Below are 15818 nucleotides of genomic sequence, written 5' to 3' on the forward strand. Positions count from 1 at the left end.
TATGGAAACTGGAGCTCATTGGAAGACTGAAGGGAAACCTCCGGGAGTGGATGAGAGACTTCTTAGGAGACAGACAAATGAGGACAGCAATAAAGGACAGGATGTCTGGATGGAAGGAAGTAACAAGTGGAGTCTCACAGGGCTCAGTGTTTGCTCCAGTAATGTTTCTGATTTATGGAAACAATATGGTAGATGGAATGAACAGTTATGCAAATCTGTTTGCTGATGATCCAAATATCTTGAGGAAGTAGAAGTTGGGGAAGATTGTAAAATGGTGCACGAAGACCTGGATAGGATTCATGATTGTAGCTGGATGTGGGAAATGAAATTCAATGCAAAAAAAAATGTAAAATATGAGAAATGGGTAAAAGTACCAAGAGGCCATTGCTGAATTTTATGATGGGTAATCAACCAATCACAAAAGCAACAGAAGAGAAAAATTTGGGAGTGCTGGTCCAGGAGAGTTTGTCACCTCAAAAACACATTAAAAAGATAGTTAGAGAGACGTACACTCTCTTGACTAACATAAGAGTGGCATTTCATTACATGGATGAGATGATGAAACGATTGATAGTGGCCATGATCTGCCCTAGGTTGGAATATGCGGCAGTAGTGTGGTCCCCACGCAAAAAGAAAGATATAAACAAGATCAAGAGAATACAAAGAACAGCAACCAAGATGGTCCCCAGCATGGCAGATGTCATACAGAGAGAGGCTGAAGAAGCTGGATCTGCCTTTCACAGATGAAAGGAGAGAGAGGGTTGACATAATTACAGCCTGGACAAAAACGGCCATACCACGTTGAGTACACCACTTCCCGTCCGATCAGCGAAGTTAAGCAACGTTGGGTCTGGTTAGTACTTGGATGGGTGACCGCCTGGGAACACCAGATGCTGTTGGCATCCCTACGTGTCAAGTGAGGTTGGTGGAGGATTAGTGCCCCTCCCTGTAAAACAATTAACTCTAAGCCATTGGCCACCCCGTCTGGGATACATGGCGTCTGGCAATGAATGAATGAATGAATGAACAAAAACATCATCCTGTTTAAAAACTTATACAAGTTCAAAGCAAAATCTGACTTACTGAGAAAAAGAGACAGGACCCCACGAATGTAGCTCTTTTCCTGTATAACACAACTAGGTAAATACACACACACACACACACATTCACCCAATAGCACGCAGAGTTCAAAGCATTCTTTCCATCTCCCCCACTTCTTCCCCCTTTCTCCCTCTCTCTCTTTCACTTTATCTGATCATAATATCATAAACATATTAATGAAATATGTATAATGTACAACTAAATGAATCAAGAGAAACATCTGTTTACCATCAGAGGGGATGGTTCAGCCAATGATGAACCGTTCCCCTCCTCTAGTGGCCAAACCACCCAAAGTGCTATATACCAGTAATTATTTCAGAGAACATTTAAATTTATCACTAAAAAGTTTGATATCATTATGCTACAACTATATCTTCTAGTACTAATGATGTTTCCACACACTATACGGTAAACTCTCAATTATCCTTCAGCCCATTACCAGCATGTATCATTCTCTGTCACATCAGATGGCTGAATTTAATAAAATTCCCTAGGAAGCCCCAAATCAAAATCCATGCAATTCATCTCATCAAACACAATTTTCTGGCAGCTTTACTGTAACTTGTAATTCTAGTCCACAAGATGCCTTCATTTTGTTTTTGTTACCATACGTACCACAGGTATACATGGCGAGTGATGAGAAGGGTGGGTGGTGAACTGAATGAAAGGAAGGCAATGATTGATTATGTGTGTGTGGATGAAAGGATGCGAAGATGTGTAAAGGATGCAAGAGTGTATAGAGGTTGGGGGAGTGGACTTTCTGACCACTACTTGGTGGTGGCCAGAATTAGAATGCAAGTAAGATGGAGGAATAGAAGAGGGGAAAGACGAGAGGAAGGAGTAGTTGCAAGGAGAGTGGAAAGGTTACAAGAGGATGAGAAAAAGGCAGAGTATAAGAGAGAAGTGGAGGAACGATTGGGCAAATATGAATTGGAGCAGATGGGAGACGTGGAAGGTGTGTGTAAGATATTTACAGAAGAAATATGTGCAGCATGTGATGTGGTGTGTGGAAGGAAGAGAAGACGGAGGGGGGTGCAAGGAACAGCGTGGTGGACTGAAGAGGTGAAACAGGCCGTGGCACAAAAGAAGAAAGCATACAATGAATGGATGAGAAATAGGGGCGTGGAAGAAGTTGAGAGGCAGAAGAGAGTGTTATATGTGGAAAGAAAGAGAGAGGTGAAAAGATTAGTAAGAGAGAGTAAGAAGAGAGTGGATGAGGAATTTGGAAGGAATTTGAGTGTAAAGTGGAGGGACTGTAAGAAAATGTTCTGGAGAGAAGTGAAAAGAGTAAGACAGGGTGGAAGTGAAGTAAGCAGGGGAGTGAAAGATAAAAATGGTAGATTACGAGTGGAGAAGGGAGAAAAAGTGAACAGATGGAGAGAGCACTTTAAGGAATTGTTGAACGTAGAGGATGGAAGTAATGCGAGTATAAGTGGCTGGGGAATGGCTGGGAGAAGGAGGGAGGTGAGAAGACAGGAAGAAATCAGTAGGATAGAAGTTGTGGAAGCAATGAAGAAAGTTAAATCGGGGAAAGCCCCAGGAATGGATGGAGTGTGTGGTGAAATGCTGAAGCATGGGGGAGAGATAGTAGTAGAATGGATGTGGAAGATGTGCAGACTGGCCTGGGAGGAAGATAGAGTCCCGGAGGATTGGAAGTCAGGTATAATTATTCCCTTGTACAAAGGAAAAGGGGAAAAAGAAGTGTGTGGTAATCATAGAGGCATTTGTCTTCTTAATATAATAGGAAAAGTGTATGGTAGGATACTTATAGACAGAGTTAGAGAAAGAACAGAGAAATTAGTTGGAGAAGAACAGAGAGGCTTTAGGAAGGGAAGAGTTTGTGTAGATCAGATATTCATTCTTAGATCTTTAGTGGAAAAGTTTCTAGAGAAGGGAAAGAAGTTGTATGCGGCTTTCATGGATTTGGAGAAAGCATATGACAGGGTGGATAGACAAGGATTGTGGAAAGTGTTAAGAATATATGGAGTAGATGGGAAGTTGTTGAATGCTGTGAAGAGTATGTACGATGGTGCGAAGGCTGCAGTGCGTGTAGATGGTGAACTAAGTGAATTTTTCTCTTTGAAAATTGGTTTGAAACAGGGATGTGTCATGTCTCCATGGTTGTTCAATCTGTACATGGATGGGGTAATAAAAGAGGTACAAGGTAGGGTAGTGGATGTTGGAGTGGCCCTGGTGAGAGAGGATAGTGTTTGGAAACTCCCTGTACTGTTGTTTGCATATGATACTGTGTTGTTGAGTGAAGACGAAGGGGAGCTGCAAGGCTTGGTGGATGAGTTTGGGAGAGTGTGTAAGAAACGGAATTTAAAGGTGACTGTAGGGAAGAGTAAAGTGATGGTCTTTGAGACAGATGAAGTTAGTGAATGTACAGCGAGGTTGGATTGTGAGGAATTGGAAAATGTGAGTACGTTTAAGTACTTGGGTAGTGTGATGAGTAAGGATGGAGGTTTGGAGGGTGAAGTGCTTGAAAGGGTACAGCAGGGAAGAAAGGTTGCTGGTCCTTTGAAAGCAGTGATAAGAAACAGGGAAGTGAGCATGGAAGTGAAAAAGTTACTACATGACAGTATTGTGATACCAACTCTAACGTACGGAAGTGAAGCTTGGACATTGTTGGAAGGACACAAGTCAAGAGTGAGAGCAGTGGAAATGAGTTATTTAAGAGGAGCCTGTGGAGTCACGTGGAGAGACAGGCTGACGAATGAAGATATAAAGGAGCGTTGTGGTGTGGATGTGGATGTGATAAGAAGCGTTATGAGAAACACACTGAGGTGGTTTGGCCATGTGGAGAGGATGGAGGGTGAAAGACTGACGAAGAGAGTGTATGTGAGTGAGGTGGAGGGGGGAAGAGGGAGGGGGAGGCCGAGGATGAGATGGAAGGATGGGGTGGAGAGGTATATGAGAGAAGGGAGGTGTGAGTTGGGAGCAGGGCAGTGAAATGGCGGGGGACAGGGCGACTTGGAGGCGATTTGTTTGTGGCCACCCCAAATGGGATTGAGGCGTCTGGCAATAGATAGATAGATAGATAGACATACTGAATCAGACAAACGAAAGGAGCAGAATTTGTTTTAGACTTAGAATGCACATGATTAACTTTACATTCTTTTTTGTGTGTTTGTGATTGTGCTGGTACTGTGTATCCATGCATTCAAGGATCAAATGAATTTCTACTCTTATTGGACCAGTTATTACTCGAATGAAAGAATGAACAAACGTATCTTACTGAGTTCAGCTCATTTACTTTTCAATACTGAACACAAAAGAATGTGTTTATACACAGGAGCAGCATGCCAGGATTCCCTTGCATCATTATCATTCTTATTCTTCAGGAAAAGTTGCAGTGTACACATTTATACAAAAATCTGATCCCACCTGCATCTCTGCCACTGGAGAGAGAGAGAGAGAGAGAGAGTGTTAACACTTAGACCAGCTGCACAGAAACCAAAATTATCTGCATCAGCTTAAGTAAACACTGTCATTGTGGCTAATAAAGGGATGCAACTTGTACTTTTACTCTTGTATTCAATTTTCTCTCTGTCTATTGATTGGACCAGTTATTACTCGAATGAAAGAATGAACAAATGTATCTTACTGAGTTCAGCTCATTTACTTTTCAATATTGAAAACAAAAGAATGTGTTTATACACAGGAGCAGCATGCCAGGATTCCCTTGCATCATCATCATTCTTATTCTTCAGGAAAAGTTGCAGTGTACACACTTATACAAAAATCTGATCCCACCTGCATCTCTGCCACTGGAGAGAGAGAGAGAGAGAGAGAGTGTTAACACTTAGACCAGCTGCACAGAAACCAAAATTATCTGCATCAGCTTAAGTAAACACTGTCATTGTGGCTAATAAAGGGATGCAACTTGTACTTTTACTCTTTTATTCAATTTTCTCTCTGTCTATTGATTTCTTTTATAACCATTAGATGTGGCTCAAAAATGAATAAGAGAGAGGGAGAGAAATAACAGGAGAAGGAATGGATTGACTCTATCAGATATGTTTATGTGAACCTCCAGAATGTAGTGAAAGTTTTTTGGCATATCAGATATTGCCAGGATTCTGGAGGCGTGAATAACGAGTGAGTGGACTGGGCAAACTTGGGCTGTCTGGATGTTGCTGCTCCTCACTCTGCCCAAGGGTGGGAAAGGAAGTCATAATAATAATAATAATAATAATAATTTTTGGTAGGTGGGGGCACTCACCATCCAATCACTCAATTGATGATGATGATGATTGATGATGATCATTAATGATGATGATGATGTGGAGGAGGAATGGAAAGAAAAATGAAAGGAGAAAAGAGGAAGAGGAAAAGTGGGAGAACAATAGCAAGGGGGGAGGGGAAGAAAGACAAATTATATTGGGATCTGTCAATGTGAGCTTTGATAACGAAAAACATATTCCTGTGTACACAGAACCGGTTTCCATGGTACCCCTAGTTTCACAAATGACAGCATAAACTAGCTACTGTATGAATACCTACCAGGTAAGCATGAAGGGCCTACTGTATGTGTGTTTTATGTAATGAACCTTTATTCTTGTTTAAAATTGCTTTTCAGAACATTATAGGTATAAGCTGGTGGTGGTCCAACACTGAACCCCCATTTTCCCATAGGTTATAAACAGTACTCTGTAACTACTTGTACTTATATAACTCAGACACCCCTGTACAGTACAATGAAATTTTCTCATATTTATTACAGAGTTTAAGGTTGTTTTTCTATGTCTGAACAGTTATGTGGTACAGGTATAGGGTTTAAAAGGGGGTTAGACTCCCATGAGGGAGTTTGGCAGAGAATTATGTCACTATCTGTCAGTACGACTACTACCGGCGTCCCCTTGATGGCTTTTGTCAGATACACGAGAGTTCATTGTATTATGGTTGTGAATCCACACATATTAATGTTGTTGAGCTCATGATAATCAGCTGAAAAATTGCATATGACTTGCAAAAAATAAGAAAATCTGAGGTCCATCAGTATAACTGTTACAGTCATCTCGTTCTGTCAACTCTTGCATGTTCATAGTAGTAGTAGTGGTAGTAGTAGTGGTAGTAGCAGCAGTAGTAATAGTAGTAGTAGCAGTTGGTTGTTGTAGTACCAACAGTAGTACTGTAAAAGTAATAGTAGTACAAATAACAGTAGTAGTAGTAGCAGTAGTCGAAATAGTATGAGCAATTTTAGTAGTAGTAATAGTTGTAGGAGTAGTGTACTACTACTACTACCACTACTCCAAAGAATAAATAACAAACAGAATCTCAAGTCTCTGTTGTAGGATGTCATCATTGTTGTTGCTTAACCCCAATCTGTCTGGATGCACAGAGCCACTGACTACAGGTAAGCAACTGCTTCCGAGGAGCTGTCCTACAGGTATAGTACAGTACACAGACTATGTAGGAATCTGGTGCCACCTAAGGTAGGCAGGCCTCACCAAAGTTAGAACGAGGTTCTTCCCAAGACAAAAACATAGGGAAACACAGTAATCCCTTGGATATAGCGCATTTGCTTACAGCAGTTTTCGTCACTGCTGTGAGATGAAAATCAGTACTCTTGCCATTACAGAGCAGTTTCCAACTCAAAAACATTATTATCACGCATCTGAGTTGGGTCGAGCCCAAGACTCACAAACACTGGCCCAGCACATCAGTCCATTGTATCATCATACGAGTGAGCTGTTTTCACTGACCAGGAACTTTTAGCTGTGAATAAAATCTTTTCATTGGCCCATACCATTACAGATGTGGCAGGAGGTGAGTTTCATGAAACACTGCCCACACTCTGAAATCATGAACAGCAGTCACTAGGGTCAAATGCATGCTAATATTTTCAGTTATACAAATTATAATGCCTCCTTCTGTGCTTAATAAACTCAACATATTAATATAATTTCGGATAAAATACTCAAATAATTTTAAAAGCAGAGGAGTAGTATACAAATGATGGCTTGGCCAGCTTTTGTTTACAACCAAACCCACCACTCAAGTTCACAGACTTCCTACAATAGTTTAAGCAGCAGTAACACCTCAATGACTCACTTCCTCTTCTCCCTGGTTGTTTTCTGTACTATTTTAATCATTTTTATAGTGGTAAATGACTGTTTACTTATGATTTTGTTTTCAGACTTCCTTACGTTTGTTTTTACAGCGGAAATACCTTACTGATTCATTTCCTTTTCTCCCTGGTTGTTTTTATATCACTCTAAAAAAAAATTGGTGGCAAGTGACTGTTTACAGATGATTTTGTTTTCTCTGTTCTTTTTATCAATGTCCATCCTGATTAATTCATGTTTATCAAGCATAATGGCAGACTTTCTAAAATCTACAACTTTCAATATTCATGTACTGGCCTTAAATAACCTAATTTGCCTAACAAAATAAAATAGCCTAACCTAATCAAAAATAATCTAACCTAACCACACTCAACCAAACCAAACCTAACCACACCTAACATAACTTAACCAAGCTAAACCTAACCTAACCCAGCCCATTCTAAACTAATCATAACCTAGCCCAATCTAACCTAATCTAAACTGATCAACAGAAAACAACCAAACATGCCAGAAAAACAAAATAGGTGGGCTAGGATAAGAAAATAATTTTGCATTAAATTACGTAATGAAGGTGGAAATACATGAGCATACAAATCTTTCACTGTTCCTTACACTCACCAGCAGGGAATCAGCTGACTTTGTTTACAATTTATCAATGTGCTTGGCGTGGTACAATCACTCGATACTCTATGTGTGTACATAACTAACCCATATTATTCTTAGTTTACTGATTATTTATGATGTATCTGTGATAATACAGACTCATCTAAGTCTGCATTATTAACCCCCTGACACCAGTTCATGCTTGAGGACATGCAGTCGACAAGCGAAGGTTCACATATGAAGACGTTTTAATATTTCTTGGGCATGTTTAAACTTAAAAGCATGCCATACTCACTGACAGTGGTGTGGCAGGCTCTAGCTTTAGGATGAGGATGCGGGGAGAGGCAAACTGGGACAGAGGTGGGGAGGAGGGGTTGGATGGCCCACCTAGGGGGAACTGAGGAGGGTGGGGGAGAGGCGGGCAGGGACAGAGTAGGGTGGGGGAGAGGCACCTGGAGGGACACAGGACATGTGTACTGACAGCAGTCAGCCACCCATGCACTAGCAGAGATATACACTGGCCAGCTGACAGAGTATATGCTGCATATATATGTCATCCACTCACTTAATGTAGTGTTGCCTTATGGTCTCCACACTGTGTGACAAGCCAAATGGTTTTCCTGTGCCCAAAAAACCATTTACTACACTGGGTGGTAACCATATAACCTGGGTTTCTGGCTGGGTTAAAAGTCCCCCAGATTCACCTATCTTTAAATCACTTAAGACAGCCTCAAAGGGTCAGATACCTGCCCAGGGCCCCAACCAAATGGCACGTGTGCATGGCCATGTGGAACGTGAGAGGTGTGAATGAAGAGGGTGGAAATAGTGAATATGTTCGAGAGTGTGTGATATGCCATGGCGTGCAAATGTAGAAGTGACAGTGAAAAGAAATGTGAATGTGTGAAGGATGTAAGTGGTAGATTATTAACCCATGGGGATGAAGTAAGGACCAGATGGAAGGAATATGTTAAAAGTCTGTTGAACTGGAATAGAGAGAGCAGAGCAGCTGTAAACATGATTGGTTTTGGGGGTGTGCAGAGAAGGAATGCAGTGCCAGGAAACGTGACACTTGCAGAAGTGAAGAATGCTGTGAGATGGGTGAAAAATGGGAAAGCAGCTCATGCTGATGAGGTGTATGCAGAGATGATTAAGAGTGGAGAGACTGGTATGAAGTGCTTGTCTGAGATATGTAAGAAGGCATGAATGAGTGAAACTGTACCAGTAGAATGGAAAAAGGCTGTGATTATATCCCCGTACAAAAATAAAGGTGAACAAAGTGAGTGCAAGAATTATTGTGGCATAAGTCTATTGAGTGTTGCAGGGAAGGTGTATGGAAGAATTATTATAGAGGAAGTAAGACAGATATCAGAAGGTCTAGTGAGTAATGAACAGGGTGGCTTTAGGTGTGGCAAAGGATGTGTGGATCAAATATTTGCAGTGAGACAGATAGTGGAAAAGGCTTATGAGAAGGACTATAGGGTGTTTATGGCATTTATGGATCTGGACAAACCACATGACAATGTAGACAGAGAAGATGATTATACCCCCATACAAAAATAAAGGTAAGCGAAGTGAGTGCAAGAATTATTGTGCCATAAGTCTACTGAGTGTTGCAGGGAAGGTGTATGGAAGAATTATTACAGAGGAAGTAAGACGGATATCAGAAGGCCTAGTGAGTAATGAACAGGGTGGCTTTAGGAGTGGCAAAGGATGTGTGGATCAAATATTTGCAGTGAGACAGATAGTGGAAAAGGCTTGTGAGAAGGACTATAGGGTGTTTATGGCATTTAAGGATCTGGACAAACCACATGACAGAGTAGACAGAGAAGGACTGTGGATGGTTTTGTGCATGTATGGTGTACATGGTCAGCTGCTAGGTGCTACTAAGAATTTTTTTGATGGTAATGAGACATGTGCAAGAGTAAATGGGCATCTAAGTGAATGGTTCATGATCAACGTGGGCATGTGACAAGGTTGTGGGATGTCCCCACGGTTGTTCAATACATATATGGATGAGGTGACGAGAGAAGTAAGAACACAAGTAATGGAGAGAGAGAGAAAGATGGTGTTGGTAATGAATGGTGATGGATGGAATATCTCAAATTTGATGTATGCGGATGATGCAGTACTACTTGCAAATACCAGACAAGAGCTTGGTACACTAGTGCAGAGTTTTATAGATGTCTGTGAGCACTTTGCCTTGAGAGTAAATGTAGAAAAGAGTAAAGTGATGGTTACAGAGAGAGACAGTGACTCCCAGTGTGATGTTACAGTGAATGAAGAGAGACTGGAAATGGTGAGAAAGTTCAAATACCTGGGTACAGTGAGAGAAAAAGAGAGGAAAATATGCAAAAGAAGTGGAAAGTAGGGTGACACATGGAGGGAAAGTAGGTGGTGTTATGAACGCCTTGATAAAAAACAGAAGCTTGAGTGTTGCAGCTGCATGAGGCTTACAAGGAGGAGTGTTAGTGCCAACTTTAACATATGGGCATGAGAATATCGTGTGGCATGAAAATGAAGTCAAGAGTAACAGCAGTGGAGATGGGACTATTAAAGAATGTATGTGGAGTACAGAGAGTGCACAGGATAGGGAATGATGTGATTTGTGAAAGATGCAGAGTGAGGAAGTCTATGGACACCAGAATTGAAGCAAGTGTACTGAGATGGTATGATCACGTGAAGAATGGATGACAACAGAGTGGTAAAAAAGGTACATCTGAGCGAATTTGAAGGAGAGAGGATGCAAGGCAGGTTAAGATGAAGGTGGAGAGATGTGGTAGATGACTGTGTGAGAAAAAGAGGTATGGAAGTTGGTGAGGCTAAGGGACTGACAAGAGATCAAGCTGGCTGGATGAACTTTGTGCAAAGAAGCGCATGACCAGGGATTTGGCACCCCCTTTTAACGTGCTAATGTTTGGAATGACTTTATCGAAAAAGTATATATGAAGCTACAGTACAGGGTGAAACCATTTGGCATATCAGATGGTGCCAGGATTCCATGGGATTGAATGATGAGTGAATGGAAGGGTGGCCCATTGAACTGGGCAAACTTTGGCTGTCTGGATGCTGCTAATCCTCAACCCATCCTAGAGTGGAATGGAGGTCCAGATGATGATGATAATTATATATATATATATATATATATATATATATATATAATTGGGTTGGTTACATGGTTACCACCCAGTGCTGTAAATGGTTTGCTGGCTTACAGGAAACCATTAGCTTGTCACTCATTATAAAGCCACCTGAAAGGGACAGAAGAGTAACAAAAAATGACAGGAAAGATGGGAGATATAGGAAGAGAGGAGGGCAGACAAAGTAAATGAGAATGATTAAGGTGAAGGAAGAAGTAGGCAGCATTACATCAAATGAGTGGATGATGGTCACCACAACCTACCACACAAAATTTAGGTTTGGTTTGGAAAAAGTAGGCAGCATTACATCAAGTGAGTGGATGATGGTCACCACCCTCTACCACAAAATTTAGGTTTGGTTTGGAAAAAGTAGGCAGCACTACATCAAGTGAGTGGATCATGGTCACCAACCTCTATCACAAAATTTAGGTTTGGTTTGGATAAATCAACACTTACACAGGTAATTTTGTGCCAAAAATGCATTCTAAGATGGTGTCCATCTGTTTTTGGCAAACCACATGATGGAATTCATCTGTTTTTTTCTTGCTGCTGGGGATTGTAAACATCATTTACAACCATTACAGCACTTGTACATCACCATAAAAATAATAAGAAAAATATGGAAAACAAACTTTAAGAATAAGATGTGAACTGGTAATGCCCTGCTGCTGCTTAAACTAAACAGTACACTCACCTCAACAAGTCCACAGTTAGGGGCAGTGGCTGGTTGGGGGCTTGATGGTAGTTGTATCCAGTAACAGATTAAACATTCTCCTTTAGTGTGCCCTTGACACCACATTCTGTTAACCTAACTTTGCCTACGTGTGCTTCTGGTACTTATCAAAACATCATGTACTGTATTTCGAGAGCATAAACTGTCATCAATGGGGCTACGGGGGATTGAGCTTGGGGTGCCTCGGACCCATTTGGGTACATCCCACAGGTACTGTCTATTCGTTATTGCACAAATCCATTATCTTGTGCCATGTTCAGTACCATTTATGTGCAATACCCAAGGGATCAGTGTAGTATGAGGAGGTTTGGCTCCCAGGTTGATGCTGCAGCTGTTCCACCCAGGGAGCACAGCACCACTACATGTAGGTTCCTCATCAGCACCTGCTGTAGGAAGTAAATAGCATGAACTTACTCTCAGCCGCCTCAAAGGAATGGAAATGGACTGGCTGGACATAGTTGACTAGAGCAGATATCTCAGCAACAGCTTCCTCCTCTGCATCATTGGCACCCGGCTCCTGCTCATTAAGGAGAGAAAAACAAAACAGTAACAGCATGTTCCACATTCATAAGGATATATACAGTTAATGGGTGGGTTTCATGATTAACAGCTTCTTGATGCATATTCTCATGGCCAGGTGATTCTGTTCACCTTAAGAAACTTTATGAACTGGAGGGTTAGATACAGCATACAGCCAACAGTAACTACTGCTCTTCCTTAAAAATATCTTAAACTGCATAAAATTATCTGGTACATGCAAGAAGAAAATTGAAAATGGTGTCCTACAACTGAAGGAGTTAAAACCATACCACTAAGCCAGGAGACTGACTGAGTAACATATGGACTGGAATTCTTTTGGATTCTTCTATTCTATTAACTTTTATGAGTAACTCGGAACTACAAAGAAAGTGTTGAATTGGTGACACTGAAAATTTCAAAGGTCAGAATTATGAATGAATGGATGTGTGGCCCACTTCACTGGGTACTCTGATAATGGTTCTACTTTTAAAGATTCCCTTTCCCTAATGCTATATCCTACTACTCCATTTAATACTGGGACTCTGATGCTGATTCAGATGCTGCTACTACTGTTGATGATAATGATGACAATGATAATGACAAAGATGACGATGATTCATTTCTGACTGCAATTGTTTTAAATTTAACTTTCTTTTATACGACCATGCAATTTTCTGTACATTCTTGGTTTTAATTGATGCGCAACTCTTATTATTCCTGGACAGGCAAGTGCAGAGCTTTGTTCAGTGTGTCTAGTGCTGTAACCGATACGACTTGCTGAAATAATATATCGCCAATACAGTAGTTGCATTTTTTCCGATACCGAACCTATACCAGTATTTACTGTCGACATCAGGATACTGGATATAGGTGGAAGAAACATTAAAATGACTACTACTGAAGATTTTGTTCACTGTTCTGCCTAATTATGTATGAATGAATGTTGTTACCTTGAAACTGTTTGTAACTTAATATAGTCTTACTGAAAACAATTAAAGGTTCAGAATAATAAATGGGCACATGGGAAAGGAGGAAAGGAAAAGAAGAGAATTGAAGGCCGAATGCAGTGAGTTAAGTGAGATAAACTGTGTGGTGTGCATGTGTGATGGCTGTGTGGGTTTATATACGTATATATTGTACTGTACACTCACTCCAGAAAGTATCAGTGCAGAATATGTGTTAAATATTATGACACATGGAACAAAGGAAACTGGAAATTGCGGTTCTGTCCTCCCACATGCAGGCATCCCAGACAATAAATGACTGCTATATCAGTCACCTCTTGTGTCCTTCATAATGCATAGGGAATGGCCGTAAATGTTATAATATGTGTAGGTATTAACGGGCTGTCACTGCCACATGGCTAAATCATTCCGGATGGTATCGGACCCACAGTGCACCGATACTTTCTGGTGTGAGTGTACATACATCCACACCCATTAGTTATTACCAATATTTTTTACTTGTAATATTTAACTGTCACCCTTCTCACTGGCCTAAAAAACAAATATGCCATTTACTGCATATATATGGAGGCATTAGATGAGGGTAATAAAGAGACAGTAGCTGTGAAACAAGGAGATGAGTGACTTTTGGCAATTTCATGTGTAAGCTACTAGTTAGTGCTGGTGTGTGTAAATGATACCCAGATTAGAGTGTAACTTCAGAACTAATATTTAGCAATGCAGAAGACACTGTGACCATAAAACGTTGCTCAGTTCAACCACAGAACCTTCAATACTACACTTTTCTAAGTAAATAAGACATACTTGACTGAAGACTGTCTTAAAATCAAGAAAAGCAAGGCACTATACTACATATGTGTGTGGTTGGCATACACTGGACTTGCTTTATTGAATGGAAAGTTGCTTTAATCATGATATATAGCCTATAAGGAACAGTCTCTGACTACTATTGTGTTAAATTCAATCTCACGGATTAAAACAGGTGTATTTCTTCCACTATGCATTAACTCTAGGCTGCTCTGGCCTGAGCTGGCTAATGATAAAAATGTTACATACCTTTTCAGTATAAATGTTGTTTCATTTTATGGCTAATGGCCAGCCAGCCAAGATTTTACGTACAGTGTTTCAAGTACAACATATCTGTTATGTTTTATTATTTGGTTAATGACTACAAGCTTACCTACATTATGCATTTCATCATCATCATCATCTAATCCTATGTTGCCACAGGTGGAACATAGGAGCCCAGGGCTAGGCAAGTTGGTCCTGACATTTAAGATGAGAGTGACCGGCCTCACTTGTCCCTGAGTGGCATTATGTGAGCAATAAAGCCCAGCACCCCTTGGATATAATCCCGCACAGGCTCAATCCAGCTGGAGCACCTTAATTACCCACTAAACCACCAGGTGTCATATTAGTAGTAGTAGTAGCTGTTCCCTGGGCAGTCTGGTCGAACAGTCCCGAGTCCCTAAGAAAGGCCATGGCAGAGACTGGGCTTTCCCATAGAGCTCTCAAGGAGTGTATGTTGTGTTGTTGATGCAGGTGATTGTGTGCAATTCAGTCTTCCATAATGTGCTTAATACTATGGGGTGCTGTGTTGCATCCTGGACAGGCATCAGCAACGGAGTCATACAGCCATTTCTGATAACTCGAGAGGGCTTGATGATGCCCAAATCTCAGCCTAGCCAGGTGGACCCTGTCCTCACGAGGGAGGTAGGACTTAGAAGGGTGAATATCAGGAGGCCGTGGATGCAGCTGTGTGTTGTCTTCTAAGTAAATGAATGGAGCAGCAAGTGATTTTAAGTTTGGATATGCTTCTGGAAGCTGGTTTGAAGCAGGCAAGAGGGGAAAGATGACAGTATTTGTGTATAATATCATGTGCTGGGTGTTGTTCTGATGTTCCTTGGTGTGTGTGGATGTGCTGCCATGTAGTTGTGGTGAATGGTGTGGGTTTGTGAATGCTGCAGCAAGAATTTGTGTGCCTCTAATGTCTAGATGATCCTGACTTTGAGGACTTTGGTTTATTGGTGTAGGTGGTCTGTGGGTGTAATAGCTGTTCAGCTTGTGATTATTTTTAGGGCCTTGTTCTGTATGGTCTATAGAGTGTTGTACTCTATTTGATGAGGTTAGATGTCCAAGCAGGGCATGCATAATTCATCACTGAACTTACTGTATATATTGTTTGTATACTGAGGTGGTGGTTTCTTTGTTGTGTCCAAATGTTGTATGGCAAGTGACCTTAGGTCACTGAGTCTAGGGTGCTAATTTATCTTTAATGTTTGTGATGTGTTGTTTAAATGACATTGATGTACTGCATGTTAAACAAAGAATTTTGTGAGTGTGTGTGTGTGTGTGTGTGTGTGTGTGTGTGTATTTACCTACTTGTATTATATAGGAATTGAGCAATGCTCATGTTGTCCTGTCTCCATATCCACATTTATCTAGTCTACCTTTACACACATAAATGTTTTTCTCCTGCACCATCTTTTCGTCTAAGTCATTCCAAATACTTATGTATTTACCTAATATACCTAATTGTGATACGCACGAAATGTGCTATGCTCGTGGGTTCCCGTCGCTGTTTCTCAGTAAGTCAAATTTAGCATTTAACTCGTTTAAGTTTTTAGACTGGACGATCTCTTTGTCCAGGCTATTCCATAAGTCTATACTTCTGTAAGGAAAGCTATAT

The 15818-nt window shown here is 40.9% G+C and overlaps 1 protein-coding gene and 1 non-coding gene across 2 annotated transcripts in view; one reads left to right on the plus strand and one right to left on the minus strand.

Moving 5' to 3' along the window:
- The window catches only part of Plc21C (Phospholipase C at 21C), a 739135-nt gene that overhangs the window by 367756 nt on the left and 355561 nt on the right, over positions 1-15818 (minus strand). The window contains exon 14 of the mRNA XM_080273643.1: positions 12060-12162. Within this exon, the coding sequence (XP_080129769.1) occupies positions 12060-12162 (103 nt within the window). The remainder of the gene's footprint in view (positions 1-12059; positions 12163-15818) is intronic.
- On the plus strand, positions 784-902 carry LOC145401561 (5S ribosomal RNA). Its single transcript, XR_013897648.1, has one exon. It is a non-coding gene; the product is annotated as a 5S ribosomal RNA (ribosomal RNA).

The sequence above is a fragment of the Coenobita brevimanus genome, chromosome 55, assembly GCF_032717465.1.
Source record: "Coenobita brevimanus isolate Jiangsu-jjx chromosome 55, ASM3271746v2, whole genome shotgun sequence".
Lineage (NCBI taxonomy): Eukaryota > Metazoa > Arthropoda > Malacostraca > Decapoda > Coenobitidae > Coenobita > Coenobita brevimanus.